Source organism: Colletotrichum phormii, assembly GCF_030913505.1.
Source record: "Colletotrichum phormii strain CBS 102054 chromosome Unknown BDP81scaffold_28, whole genome shotgun sequence".
Taxonomy (NCBI): Eukaryota; Fungi; Ascomycota; class Sordariomycetes; order Glomerellales; family Glomerellaceae; genus Colletotrichum; species Colletotrichum phormii.
Window position 1 is genome coordinate 191,603 of NW_026851470.1, and position 14,032 is coordinate 205,634.

Here is a 14,032-nt window from a genome sequence, read left to right on the forward strand (position 1 = left end):
CCCGACAAAGGTGTCTTGCCCGCACAACCACTGCCAAAACGGACAAGCCAGTGTGTTACTAGCACTCGGTACTCTCATCTCAGCGAATGATGTTCGTCGGAAGCAACTCCGACTTGTATCGGCTTCTCGGAAGCGACGCTGATGATCGACATGGTTATTGAACAAACCCGCTCAGCATGCTACCTCGTTGGATTGGCGGTATTAAGGCTCGCTCATGCCTGATAATGCTGAATGCAGTTGATCGGATCAAATTCCACCAAAACACAGTCTTCCATAACCTCCGTCTAGTAAGACTGTGGCTTACTGGTCTCAGACTCCAGGGACATTCAATGTTTACTCTAGCATAGAGGGGAGTTGCTTCTTGACTTTGCTCCGCCCCTCTCTAGCTTCAAATGACTTCTTCCTTGAGTAGTGATCTTGAAGCGGGGTCTACTGAATAATACCATTTTCAAGAGAGCTCACTTCGGCGGCAGAGAGACACATAACGTTTGCGGACAATGAATACTAGGCTCAGGTAGAAAATATTGCGGATCGTGACGTACACTTGGTTAAGGACAGAGACGATTTACTCCATAGCTGTTCTGGAGAGAGAAAATCGCTATGTGGGCAGCTTATTGGCCTTGACACATGTAATTTCCCGCGCTGTCTGAAGCTTTCAACATCTCATTCCACAAGCTATAAGATGAGTACCACGCAATCAACCCTACTCTCATTTTCTTCTTCACAACCATCTACCAAGCTCTAGTGTTGAATCTTTTAGAACTCATCGCAATGGTCGCTGTACAAGCGGGCCTCATTTCTTCTCTCTTTGCCCTCCAGGCAGTAGCCGACCAGATACCACTGGGGTCGGCAGTCCGCAACAAATGGACTCTAGATGCAATCAAGCCCCTCACCGACCCAGAGTCTGGCCGCGTCAAGTGTTGCCCGGAAGGGACCTTGTTCGATGGTAACTCTTGCGTCCTCGGAGTTCCGGGTTGTCCAGACGGCACGAAGCTGAAAGGTAGCCACTGCATCTCCATCACTGGCCCCCTCTGCCGAGATGGTGAGACATTCAATGGACTTGTCTGCATCACGAGCACTCCACCATCTTGCCCTTCCCCATCAATTCTGAAAGACAAGGCTTGCGTCTTGGAAACGCCGCCGAAATGTCCCTCTGGCACACAACTGGTCGACAAAGTCTGCATTTCGACCAAGACTCCCATCTGCGGCAACGGCGATCGGTTTAACGGCAAGGGCTGCGTCAGTTCCAGTCCACCGGTGTGCCCTGAGGGCACGACTCTTTCCGACGGAGTGTGCATCAGTGTTGTACCGCCCAGCTGTCCTGCTGGCAGCGAGTACGACGAAGTCAACAATGTTTGCAATCATCGCCAGACTCCCCAATGTCCAGTTGGCACCTTCTCCAAAGGAGGCAACTGCATCACTGATGGTGGCCCCGAATGCCCAGACGGAACAAGGTTCAGCGTCAAGAGAAACAACTGTATCATGAAGACACCGCCATCATGCCCCCCTGGCGATACTCTAGAAGACACGAAATGTGTGTCCCCGGACGAGCCTGCTTGTTCACCTGGGACTGAGATGTCTGCCGACAAGGCTTCAGGCACCTCACGATGTTGCCCACTTCCCCTGAAGTGGGATGGAGATGTTTGCTCGTACAAGGTCCCCCAGAAGGCTGCCCGGAAGGAACCACGCAAGTTGGCGATCGTTGCAGAGCCATCACAGTCGTTCCCCCTTCATGTCCCCCAGGAACCAAGTTGGACTGCGATCGATGTATCTCTATAACACCGCCAGGATGCCCTCCAGGCTCAGCTCGCGATGGCACCACTTGCATCTCCGTTGAGCCACCAATCTGCCCAGATGGCACAACACTGACCAACGGAAACTGTGTTTCCGTAGGCGAAGTCATCTGTCCCACGGGCACTCACATCCAGGGCGACGAGTGTATCAGCATCCAGCCACCCTCTTGCCCCTCCGGAACCAAGTTCAATGGCAGGGACTGTGCCATCAGTGGTCGACCGGAGTGCGAGGATGGCAGCCACTTCGACGGCGAGGACTGCACCCGGGTGGGAGGCGACCCTCCAAGCTGTCCCGAGAACACCATTTACGACGGCTCACGCTGTGTATCGAGCACCCCGCCCGCATGCCCCAAGGGATCGTCCCTGAGCGACGGAGCATGTGTCACCGGGCAAACCCCAGTGTGCCCTGACGACACGACGCTCGTCGGCGACGAGTGTATCGGAGGCCCGCCCGCCTGCCCAAAGGCCTTGGTTCTTAAGGGCAACACCTGTATCAGCATAGACCCTCCAGACTGCCCGCCTGGCCATCAGTGGCTCGGCGGCCGATGCCAGAACATCGAGGAGAAGGCCTGCCCCCCTGGATACATCCTGAGTGGGGAGGAGTGTATCTCCGACGGTATCCCAGAGTGTGAATTGGGAACTCACTTCAATGGAACCGTCTGCGTTGGTGACACTCCGAGCTGCGAGCCTGGAACCGAGTTCGACGGAGAGCGGTGTGCGTCTATCGTGGAACCAAGCTGTCCTCCGGGCACTCAGTTCAACGGCAGGATTTGTGAATCTGAGCAGGACCCCGTTTGTCCTTCCAACACCACTTGGGATGCTGCTTCCAAGGAGTGCGTGGGACAAACGTTGCCTCAGTGTCCTGAAGGCCAGAAATTCAATGGAGAGCATTGCACTTTGTCATCAGGTGACTGCATGGAGTTTGAGTACTGCCCTCCGGGAAACAATCGCGGATTTCTTACACCTGATTGTGGAAGCTCTTATCCCAGGTGCCAGTAGTTTTACACTCAACCTTGGGGCATGGTTTAACTGGTGGATAATTATAATCCAAGTGGCGGAGAGGGAGACTTTTCGTGGCAGAGGTTTGGAGTGAGGGCAGAGCCATAATCCGGTGTACTTATTTGCTTTCAGATAAGTTTGGACACCAAATGCAATGATTAGAACACCTAACACTTTGAAATCTGCAATACTACCTTGCTAATTCTTGTGACTGGAACATAGATTTGTAACATGACGATTCGGTGAACTGTTTCTTGTCTACATACTAAGTCTAGAACACAGGCTTTGACAGGGGTACAGTTCGGTGTAACAAATATGATGAAAGTTTTGAGCACACCGCTTGCTATCAGAGCGCATGTTGCGTGTGTCCAAGTTTTGAATCTGCGGTCGGGTTCTCTAAGGAGCTTGTCTGTTGGGAAACGCAGCCAGAAAAGAGCTGAAGCAATGGGCAGAAAATGATAGGCTACAAACCTGCGCAGCTATCGAGTCTATAAAACCACGAGATAGAACGAGACAACAAGGAAGGAAACGACAGATCTCCAGCGACATCACTAGATGATAGACTTGTCTCCTGTTGATACTAAGTATATATTATATAAAGATGAGCGAGGGTGCGTACGTGTCAATCTTACTGTAGTGTTTCGATTCCCGATCAATGTGTAAGGTAACATCACATCCTCTTATATTACTATCAACTAAAGCAGTGTCAATGCCGTTGATACTATTGACTACTTAGCATTGGAGAAATGAGTCTTATCAAAGGTGTTCACTCCTTCCAGTCCCCTTTACAGACTCACAGAGTTGAAGCTTATGCAGGTTGATCAAGCAAATATACTGCCACGTCAACGACGAGCGTGTGTTCAGTCTAGCTAGGGCTTACGACGTCGACATCTTCGTCTGCGCTATAGACGTGGTTCATGAACAATTGCCTGCTGGAACTGGCGTAGACACGCTACTTCCGACACTTTCACCATATGGCACTCCTCTCTTTCCGCTCAGATGGAGGTTAAAATCATCACCCCCCAGATAGTAGAATGGGACTACTATTTTACAGTAAAGTTCCTAGGTTCTTCTTCTACGGCTCCACCAAGGTCATTAGGATGAGGTCAAGGAAGAGCGTGAGATGAACCTTCAGGAGAGAATGAAGTCACCCTTCTTCGCAGTAGATGACTCTATCAGCCATGCAAGTTGGCGTTCTTGTTCACATAGCACTCCAGTCGGTAGTTTATTGTTAACCCAGGTACTTATTACCTGTACGGAACAACTTAATATACCAGCACCGAAAGATCATCATGGTTTTCCCTGATCGATGCGAATAACGCAACCAAACCAACTTCTCGCAGATGCCTCAAAGCGCGACATAGTCTTACTCAACGGACCCGAGATACTCTCAATCAAACAATCAGGACTCCGCCAGAGGCCATTGGAGGGCCAAGGCTGACTCGACCGGTACAGTGAACCAGCTTGACCTTTCCATTATGTGCCTGACACTACCTCTTTAATGGCCGACAAGAACCCGGTCAATTGTCTTCTATTCTTTCTTTATCTTAAAATGAAGGTCATAGCAGCCGCCGGCGCTTGTTAAGGCCAACAGTCTGATTATGCTCCCAGCCAGGCTATACATAAGGGGGTCTTGTGTTGCCCTTCTTTGAAAGACAAGAAATAAACACACAATCACATTGAAATCTTTACTGTTCACGACGCCGCGCTTGCAGGTTTATCTCAAATTCTCTTTCAGGCTATATTCTGCTAATGATGTCTTCGGTCATACTGTAAGTAAACAGATCGAATCAATTAAACCTCCGACCGGGTGAACAGCGAGTTACAGCGATCGATATTGCTGGGCTCTCCGAACAGCTACAGGCCCCAACTGAATTGGTGCTGCGGAAATGGCTTGTATAAACTTCAGAAAGCCCATGGTCTGACTTCAGAATTCACTCATCAAACCATTCCTCCAAAGGGCTCCCAGATCAACAGTCAGGCAAGATACCTTGATAGCGTGCTGAAGTTGAAGCACGTTGCCGGCGAATCAGCTGGAAAACCGCGAATTGAAAGCAACCTATCTCCGAGCAAAAGTAGGACCTGTATGACCGTTGGGTCAAACTTCACCTTCGTACCAGGAGTCCTTCAACCTTGAAGGACATCTCCGTTGGCAATCCTTCCTCCTGAGCAGTCGGAAATACCTCCCACGAATTGTAGTAAGGAGCGACCTTTCATTCACTGCAACAGCTTGTTCCTTCCTCTCAACACCTTCCCTCACATGCAAGTTGCCTCGCACAATACTCTCCATAGTTGGAGATTCCTCCAACGTACCTCCTTTCCTCCTCCCCTCCGTCGATACTTGCTCTTCTTCGCTACCTCGCATACCTCACTTACACTCAGACCAACAACCCTTCCCCATACTCGTCACCAATATTCACAATGGGTAGCACCGCCATCCTCCCTACCATTGAGCTCGGGCCCCTGGACCAGATCGCCCCGCGCATTTATGTGCGATCGATCTTCGTCTTCGACCAGGGTGAGAAGTACAGCACAGCTGAGACAATCGCTCACCTCAAGCTTCGCTTCGAGACCGCTCTTGCCCGCTGGCCTTTCTTGTCAGGCCGCATTGGCCCAGCTAGCAATAGTCGCCGACCCAATGAGCTGGAGCTCACCTACGACCTCAATGCTCCCCAGATCAACCTCGACCAGCGACCAGACATCTTCGCATATAGCTCGGTTGACCATCTTGGAGGTCTCGACTACCAAGATCTGAAGAAGCGTGGCATGCCCCCTTCGTTCATGGACAAAGACATCCTGTCTCTCACCCCTAACCACCCGAAGCCAGGTGAATCCTGCCCTCCTGTGACAATCAAGATCACAGAAGTTCTTGGAGGCGGCCTCTTCGTCTGCTTCTCGACTCACCATGCCATCTTTGACGGCGGCCTCATCAAGGCGTTCCTTGAGTACTTCGGCCAAGGAAACGACGAAGACCCTTTCAGCGTCTTTGTAGACGAGCATAACGACCGCCCGAGCATGGTCCCTTACACAATCACCGATATCTCAAAGGCAACATTCGAAGAGTACGACTTCACCCCCAACGACACTATCACCAACACCAAGGCCATCTCAGAGAAGCCTCCCAAAGCAGTCTGTGTGCTGTTCAGCATTCCAAACAAGACCCTCTCCGACCTCCATAACAAAGCCCTCACCCACGTTCGTGGAAAGCACGGTGACAAAGCCTTTGTCTCCAAGGCAGACACCCTCTCCGCCATGATTTGGGTCCACGTCACCAGATCCCGCTTCACCCACCTCTCCCAGCAGGACCAGACCTCCTTCACCACCGCAGCAGATGCCCGCCCCCGTCTATCCCCCGCCTTCTCCCCTGGGGCGTGGGGCAATGTATACACGCAAACCACCAGCGGACAGACAACAGTAGAGGACCTAATCCAAACCTCTACCTCTGGCACCCTGCCCTGCGACGCCGTGCCTGCCATCCTCGACGCCGCCTGGCGCGTTCGCCAGGCCATCAGCAAGGCAAGCGCGCCGGGCTACATCCCCGCCCGGATCGCCCTTGCCTCGTCCCTTCCCGACCCTACAATGGAAGGCAAGGCCTTTACAAAGGCGCTCCAGCCTGGCCACGCTGGCCTCGGCTGCAGCGTCTGGACGCATATGGGCGCCGATGTAAACTTTGGCATCCCTGGTACGGGCGGCAAGGCTGACTACGTGCGCAAGACGTGGTCTGCCAACGACGGCAGCATGAATATCATGCAGCGTCGTGGGATTACCAAGGGTGAAGCGCCCTGGGAGGTCCTGCTTGCTCTGCGGGAGGATGATATGGAGCGGTTCTGTGGGCCGAATGAGCTTGGTCGCTGGGCGTCTACTTGGTGCGCCTGAGTATGCGAGATGTGAAGGTTGCCGTTTCTGGAGAAAGACAAGGGAAAAAATGGACGATAATGAGGACGAGTGCTGTTTCGTACAAATATACCCCCATCGACGATTTGAACCGCTGTGTTTACAGTGGTAGCAAAGTTGGACTTATTGGGTTGTTTTACCGCAGTAATTGTCTGGGCATATGTCCTCGAAGGAAACAGGGCAATCAATGCCCCTCGATCCATCAGCGTGCGTGACGCTCTGGACTGTGGCATGGTGTTTTTGGGTTGCCTGGGAGGAAGGGGGAAGATACCCGTCACTTCGTGATATAAGGATTTAAGAAGGAAGAACGGAACATTTGGCCTCTCTACACTACATGAAAAGCTTAGCTGTATGTCTGTTAAGGCAAGGGCCTTTGCTCTAGATTGAATGATAAATAATATTGCTGCTGGAATGATGTTCCCAGAGATCCTACAGTAATAGAAGTGGCATGCATCGATTCTTACTTTCTTGACTAAATTCGAATATCCACAGCCCAGGTAGTTGTCGTACTCCGAACCAGGTCGACTTGGAAGGTGGAGAGTTACCGACAACGGTACTGAACACCCGTTGTCGTCGCCTAGGTAGCTTCCGAACAATGTCCAAAAAACTTCGGCTGAACGATCTAACAAGTTTGCTTCAGTCTTGGGTGTCAACCCGGTAAGGTAGGTGTTGGTATCACAGGCGTGATACATTTCCTCATGAGGGTGTATCTTCGGCAACAATCACGTCGATGTCCGTGATAATTGCTGTTGTTGTTCTTCTTCCTATTTACATTGTGGGCAGGGGCCGATCGAAGTAGGTGGTGACGGCCTGGGTGGTTGCCCCACCTTAACCGGCCGTGGTGACTAAGCCAGTTGTCCCACTTCGCCCAGGGCAGGCGCCAGCCAGCCCACGATACCTGCCCATTGCTCCTTATCAGCCTTGCCGTTCCGACAGTAGGTAAAGCTCCTGTATCCAGTCGAGAGTCTTGTCGTTGCGAGTAGGGTGGCCCGCGACGTTAACGCATCCAATCAATGCAGCGTCGTATCCTCGATACTATGATAGGTCGGAATGGGGGCTAGAAGTAAGGTAAGGTAAGGCACAAAATAGAAGCGCTATTATCCTCATCGACTCTTCAGCCACAGCCGTTCCTACGTGAGCTTTGCCTCTGATGCTGAGAGTATATAATTCAATAGAGACTCGGCTCAAGGTATTTACATAACGTCCAATCTCGGAACCTCATGCCAACGCATCTGCATAAGGTACTTTTTGTAGCGTCCTTGAGAAATAACCGCAATCCATGGCATGTGCTGGCTGGTTGCTGTGGTTCCTACAGCTGCCAAACCCACTTTCTTCTAGAAAGATTCGACTGCAGGAATTTTCTCTCTCCCACTCATCCAATCGGCAGCCCCAACGAAGGTGGGCCATCTATTCATATCAACCTTTAGTATTCATGCGGATTGGACCTGACATCTGAACCTGCCCCCGACTTCCCGAGGTTGAATTGGATCGGGGTCTCCGGGAGAATGATCGGAGCGAACAAGCCGGATCGGGGCAAGCCGAGTCGTGACGCCATTTGACTTATCGGGGGGTGGTGCGGTGTAGCCGCTTGTGCTGCGTCGGGTGCTTGTTGCCGCCCCCCGGTGAGAGGGAGGGAGGGAGAGTTGGGTTATTATGAACTGATGACTGATGGTTGGCGAGGGGGAGAGGGGAGTTCCCGCATTCCCCGGGCTGGCTGCCCGGTTGACTTTTGATTTCGTCAGTGGCCGTCACCCCACCTTGGAAGCAAAGACCGTCTGAGAAAGTTTATATCACGACCGGGGCGCCTTCCGCGGGGAGAAGCTTGAGCTGCCTTATCTAGACCTCCTCACTCCCACACTCACATTCACACTTCACCTCCACTCCACACATCTCCATCTCATCAACAACCTCCGAATCTCAATCCCCAGTGTATCATCAACATCACGTTCACAATGGCCCAACAATCACCACCCACCGAAATGCGCCGCTGGCAAATCCCCGCCCCAGGCGCCTTCATCAAAGACCTCACCCTAGCAACCGTCCCAACCCCATCCCCCACGATCCTGAAACCAACCCAAGTCCTCGTCCAAGTCGTCGCCGCGGGCATCAACCCAGCAGACTACAAGCTCCCCGACCTAGGCCTCGTCGCAAAAGCAATGGTCTCCTTCCCCCGCTGCCCAGGCATGGACTTCTCCGGCCGCGCCGTCGCCGTCGGCTCCGACATCACCGACATCGCAGCAGGCGACCTCGTCGCCGGCCGCGTCGACCCCTTGGGAAGCCACGGTTCCCTGAGCGAGTACCTCGTCGCCGAGCGCGACGGCGTAGCCGCCTTGCCTCACGGGTCTGGCGCCGCGGAGAGTCTGGAGCAGGCTGGTGCGGTGGGCACGGCGGGCCTGACGGCGTACCAGACCATCGCGCCGTACGTGAAAGCAGGCGACCACGTCTTCATCAACGGCGGCTCGGGCGGCACAGGAACCTTTGGCATCCAAATCGCCAAAGCCCTCGGCTGCACCGTGACAGTCTCCTGCTCCACCGCCAAAGCAACCCTCTGCAAATCCCTCGGCGCCGACGAGATCATCGACTACAAGACCGCCGACGTCGTCTCGACCCTCCGCGCAAAGGGCAAAATCTTTGCCGTCGTCGTCGACAATGTCGGAAACTCGCCGCCGAACCTATACAAGGCCTCGGACGATTTCTTGCTCGAGGGCGGCCACTACAAGTTTGTGGGCGGGGCGGTGTCGTTTGCGCAGGTGAGTAGTCTTGTGCCGAGCATGTTCTTGCCTGGGTTCCTCGGCGGCGCGAAGCACAAGTTTGAGGCGTTCATGACGAAGAATACGCACGCGGATTTGGTGCAGATTGCGGCGTGGATGGCGGAGGGTAAGGTGAAGACTGTGGTTGATTCGACGTACGAGTTTGAGGATGCTGTCAAGGCGTATGAGAAGCTTAAGGTGGGGTCGGCGGCTGGTAAAATTGTTGTGAAGGTTGCGAAGAAGGCTTGAGTACTGGGCTAGGGAACTATTTGCATCTCTGGGGCGACGGAGATGAGAAGGAGGATCAGAAGGCCCGAAGGGCAAACCGGAAATTGGACTTCTTTCACGCGATTGATTTGGAAGATGTGGTTGGGCGGCTTGTTTCTCTTTGGCGTTCTCGTGGAGTTACTGTGCAGTCATTCGAGGCAAGGTCTAATCTAATGATTGGAATGAGTTGATGTTGTTCAATCAAAGGATTATCGCGTAGCAAACCACATGCATGCAGTCGATCAATTGAGTTTATCGACCCGTAAGCACTAATGTATGCATTGCATCTTCCCTTTAATTCTACCTATTGCACGGTGATCGGGCACGAGCCAATAGAGACAGTTCATCTCATCCCTCAATCAGTACTTGGCACCTGGGCAAGTGGACATGGGTACTTCGGGCCTGTCTGGTTACACTTGCAAACTTGCCTCCCATGTCAACAGGGCATCTGATGTCTGGATCTAGACCATGTTTGTCATTGTCATTGCCAAAACTACATTTCGAAATGTCATGCATGTACGGGGTTGAAATGATTGTTCATTTGCGGGTATCTCATAAGCTATGTTCCAAAAAAGGGGTTGCGAGCAGCGGCCATAAGCCTTCTCATATCGAGTCGCAGGTTGTTCACGACATATCTCAAGGCTGATTGGCGTGCAGTTGTAGGAAGTGATGTAGTCTCCAATCCCGCTTCAATCTGTCTGTCTGAAGTGTTTCGAGCCACTCTCAAAGGCCCGGTAGCATCAAATCTTCGACGGCTTATAACAGCCTGGCGCTGAGTTGTGCAATGGGCCAGCCCTGCGCGAGGAGTAGTTTTCAGACCAATGACTAGTCTACGAGGACACCTTGGCGCATGGCGTGGTCCGTCCTCCAAGACGACGGCGACGACACGGATTCCGACTGCGTGGGGGAATTGTAGTGATGCGAGCTTTGTAAGAAAAATTCGCGCACACTCCTCACACGTTGAGTGGCCCGGGCTGCTGCCAGGGATTGGTTGCGGAGTTATCGTACAACAGGCGCAGAACCGTATCGGCACTATCAGCCCGGCCGATCTTAGTGAGATGAGTGACAATATCCATGCCCATTGTCCTCAGTCTTCTAGGCAGACGGCCGTCACCTTCCAGCGTGCCTCGATCATTCAGGAACCAGCGGAGGACAGCCAAGGCGGTCGTATGATCTGGATTAGTGGGATGGTGAAGTTCCAAATGCGCACCGTCGAGTCTGATAGTTTTGATCAGAGGCCGTTGGTAACTTGCAGTTCTAGCAAAGGATTCGTATAGCGGCGCAGAGGGTAGTGGTCGCTTCCATGCATCGACTGTTGCTTCCCAGGACAGGTGGCGGAAGGGTTGCCAGAGAAACTGGGGAAGTTGAGGGTTCGCCTTCCAAGTGGATTCTGCTCTTAGCATCGTTGAAAATGCCGTGTCTAGGCTGCGGTCTTCCAATCTTGACTTTGCCCGCACCAAGTTGGCGACCAAGAATCCCACAATCTGACCGGTCCCGTCCGCAGGTCCTTCACCGCGGACTAATCGGTCCGCCCACGTCCACGCAACCTCTTCCAGCCCCTCTGCAACCATGAACGCGAGGAGCTCACGGCTAAATGGGACGTCTGTGAGAAACTCCAGCCTCCGTTCCTGGCCAGATGATCTCAACCACTGAACTACCCGCAAACCAGCTGCAGATGCCGCCATGGAGTCTTCCTCTGATAGGGTGCTGGATTGGACGATCTGCAGTCGTTTTGCCTTCAGACAGCCTTGTGCAGCACGATTCGTCATCATGCCTCGCGATACTGCCTCGTCGAAGACGTCCATCGGATCTCTGGGACTGGGACTTGTGGAAGGGACATTGCCGAGCTGGGCGCCAATCTTGAATAGTGGATTGGAGAGGATGGAACGAAGATGTTGATCGGTTGGGCGAGACGGAGGGTGTGTGGAAGTAGTAGCTTTGGCCGCGGACAAGTCGGTAGGCTCGGGGACGAAGCCATGCTCTTTGTCGAGATTCTTGCGGAAGGAAGTCTTTAAGACGTTGAGCAGCTTCTTGGACTGCTTTGATGAGAGGGGTAGCGGCTGGTGGATCGAGGGAATGGCATTTTTGATAGAGCTCAGAGGCTTTGTGGCGAACATTGTGAGAATCGTAGGATTCGAGGTATCGGAATAGCTGTGGCGGCGCAGACGGCCTTTCGCGGTTTTGTGACAAGAATGGGTTGTGGTCGATGGTGTTCGCCGGAAGTGCGGGAGAACGGGGTGAATGTCTCTCCACTCAGAACTGGCGGTCCCAGAGAGAGGTGGTGTGCTGGGGTGATGGGAATGTCTGGTGGAAGTACGAATAGGTAGGTCAGATACGCATCATCGTGGTACCATGAAGTCAGGTTGCCCGCTGAGCCGAGCCTCCGTCATGCCACTGACGGGTCATGTGACATGGGCAATGCGGAGTTGGTCCCCTTGACACCTGAGGCAGAAGACCCAGGCCCTCGACCTCCACTCCACACACCAAAGCTCAAAAGAGATCCGGTACGTACCGAAAGTATGGAAAATGCGGGCTCTCGGCTGTCTTCGTGAGTGGCTAGGAGGCATGATGGAGAACCTAAGCTGTTTGCTCGCTGACGAGGGCAAGTCCTGTGTATGGAGTATGTATGAAAAGTTCTAGAGTTTGTGATTCAGGCAGCAAATGTTTTGCTTGGTCGCCTACGGTCAGCCACTGTTACTCGAGATTTCGCTTGGCTACTTGACTGGTTATCCATTCTTCGAAAGTCACACCAATCACCTTCCATCTAGGCTTCAGCTCGCCATTGAACATGGGTGGTTCTGAGTGACGAATACAGCCTCGTGACTGAGAACGTATGACCCAGGTCGACCAGGGGTGTCTTTTCCTTCAAAATATGAGCTTGAGGGGCTCCGTTACGGGAGGCAATAGCAGTGACGCGACAAAGCGATCTTTTATCCATATGTAGCTCAACACCTCGACGCGATGCGAAGCTGGATGATACAGCAGTAGAGTCCGACGAAGAAACCGACGCACAGAGGATCTCGGCCGACGCCGATGGGCAGAGCAAACAACGTTGAGAATGCTATTTCGTGCTGCGAATTGAGTTGAACGGAAATGACAATGCTTTTCTAGAAACAGCTACTCGGAGCTTCCTGACATGTAACATTCCTGGCCTCGGCTGTGGCACAGCCTGGTTTTGCTTTGTTACCACTTGGTTGTCACTGAACAGTATGTAAGTACAACTTGGTCAGGCGCCCTCCATTGGTCGCTTTCGTCGTTTACGAATTAATGCACTTGTCCAACGTTCATCGCAATTGCCGTCTTGGTGTATCCAAGTGAGCTGAGCTGGAGCCAAGCTATCCCTTCATTGAGGTCCAAGACTCGACGTGACTGCTTTACTTTCTTACCTCATCTTCTTCCTCCACAGATGGAAAGAGATACATGAAGACCTAGGTAGGTATTTTAGCAGGTAAGGCAGCAGCAGGGCAGCTAAGGGGAAGGTCCCCAAGTCAGGTACCGCCTAAGGTAGCAATAGAAGAGCACAAAAGTACCTAGGTACTTACCGTGATGATGGCAAAGCTATCGCCAACGTGTCCGTGTACGGAGGCTAGGGCCAAAAGTATTAGAGTACCGTAGGGGGCCCTATTACTATGTAATCTTTGAGTTTAAGAAGAAATTATATTATCTAGAAATTTCTAACTTAATCAATTAATTAAAACTAACTTATTAATTAAAGATTTATAACGTGGTTCATCAGTCAGCCGGCCGGACCAGTCAGCCGGACGTTTTTTCTAAACACACTTATGTCCAAACCACTTAAACCTTTGACGCGTAAAATCTCAACAACCATAATGCCAATCTACACCCAAGAAGACAAAGTCATTCTCGCAATTGAAGCGATCCGATCGACGCGCGCTGCAGGTGGTAACTTGAGCATTTCGCGTGCCGCAAAGACCTACAGTATCCCGAAGAGCACCTTAGCCGATAGAATGAACAACCGACCGCGACGCGAACAAGCTCAACCCCAACGACGTAAACTCGATCCGATCGAAGAGAAAACACTTCTCCAATACGTTATTGAACAGGATTCCAGAGGATTTCCTTTGCGCCTTAGCGGTGTCGAAGATATGGCCAATCTCCTGCTGCGAGCCCGTAATGGCAAGCCTGTTGGCAAGCGATGGGCCAGGCGGTTTGTGGACTCGCAGCCTGCTCTGAAAACCAAGTTTAATCGTCCATACGATTATCAAAGGGCTCTTCAAGAAGATCCTCAGGTTATATCAAAGTGGTTTGCGCTATTACGCAACATGATGGCCAAGTATGGCATCCAAGAGGGGGACCTATACAATTTTG

At 52.3% G+C, this 14,032-nt stretch overlaps 5 protein-coding genes across 5 annotated transcripts; 3 read left to right on the plus strand and 2 right to left on the minus strand.

The window, feature by feature from the left end:
* Positions 1-771: 771 nt before the first annotated feature.
* On the plus strand, positions 772-2,833 carry BDP81DRAFT_465210 (uncharacterized protein; the record flags this gene model as incomplete). The annotated part of the gene is made up of 3 exons (XM_060594252.1): positions 772-1,609; positions 1,657-2,763; positions 2,793-2,833. 3 exons carry the CDS (start codon positions 772-774, stop codon positions 2,831-2,833), a joined length of 1,986 nt encoding a protein of 661 aa, XP_060439558.1.
* A 2,380-nt stretch (positions 2,834-5,213) lies between these two features.
* On the plus strand, positions 5,214-6,668 carry BDP81DRAFT_399257 (transferase family-domain-containing protein; the record flags this gene model as incomplete). Its single annotated transcript, XM_060588555.1, has 1 exon — positions 5,214-6,668. The coding sequence occupies one exon, from the start codon at positions 5,214-5,216 to the stop codon at positions 6,666-6,668; it is 1,455 nt and encodes a 484-aa protein (XP_060439559.1).
* A 1,697-nt stretch (positions 6,669-8,365) lies between these two features.
* BDP81DRAFT_119166 (zinc-binding dehydrogenase) lies at positions 8,366-9,830 on the plus strand. Its single transcript, XM_060581580.1, has one exon. It carries the CDS (start codon positions 8,639-8,641, stop codon positions 9,683-9,685), a length of 1,047 nt encoding a protein of 348 aa, XP_060439560.1. The 5' UTR covers positions 8,366-8,638; the 3' UTR covers positions 9,686-9,830.
* A 349-nt stretch (positions 9,831-10,179) lies between these two features.
* Positions 10,180-12,084, minus strand: BDP81DRAFT_439077 (uncharacterized protein). Its single transcript, XM_060591375.1, has one exon. It carries the CDS (start codon positions 11,818-11,820, stop codon positions 10,657-10,659), a length of 1,164 nt encoding a protein of 387 aa, XP_060439561.1. The 5' UTR covers positions 11,821-12,084; the 3' UTR covers positions 10,180-10,656.
* Positions 12,085-12,094: 10 nt separating this feature from the next.
* Positions 12,095-12,696, minus strand: BDP81DRAFT_439078 (uncharacterized protein). The gene has a single exon (XM_060591376.1). The coding sequence runs from the start codon at positions 12,639-12,641 to the stop codon at positions 12,468-12,470; it is 174 nt and encodes a 57-aa protein (XP_060439562.1). The 5' UTR covers positions 12,642-12,696; the 3' UTR covers positions 12,095-12,467.
* Positions 12,697-14,032: the final 1,336 nt, after the last annotated feature.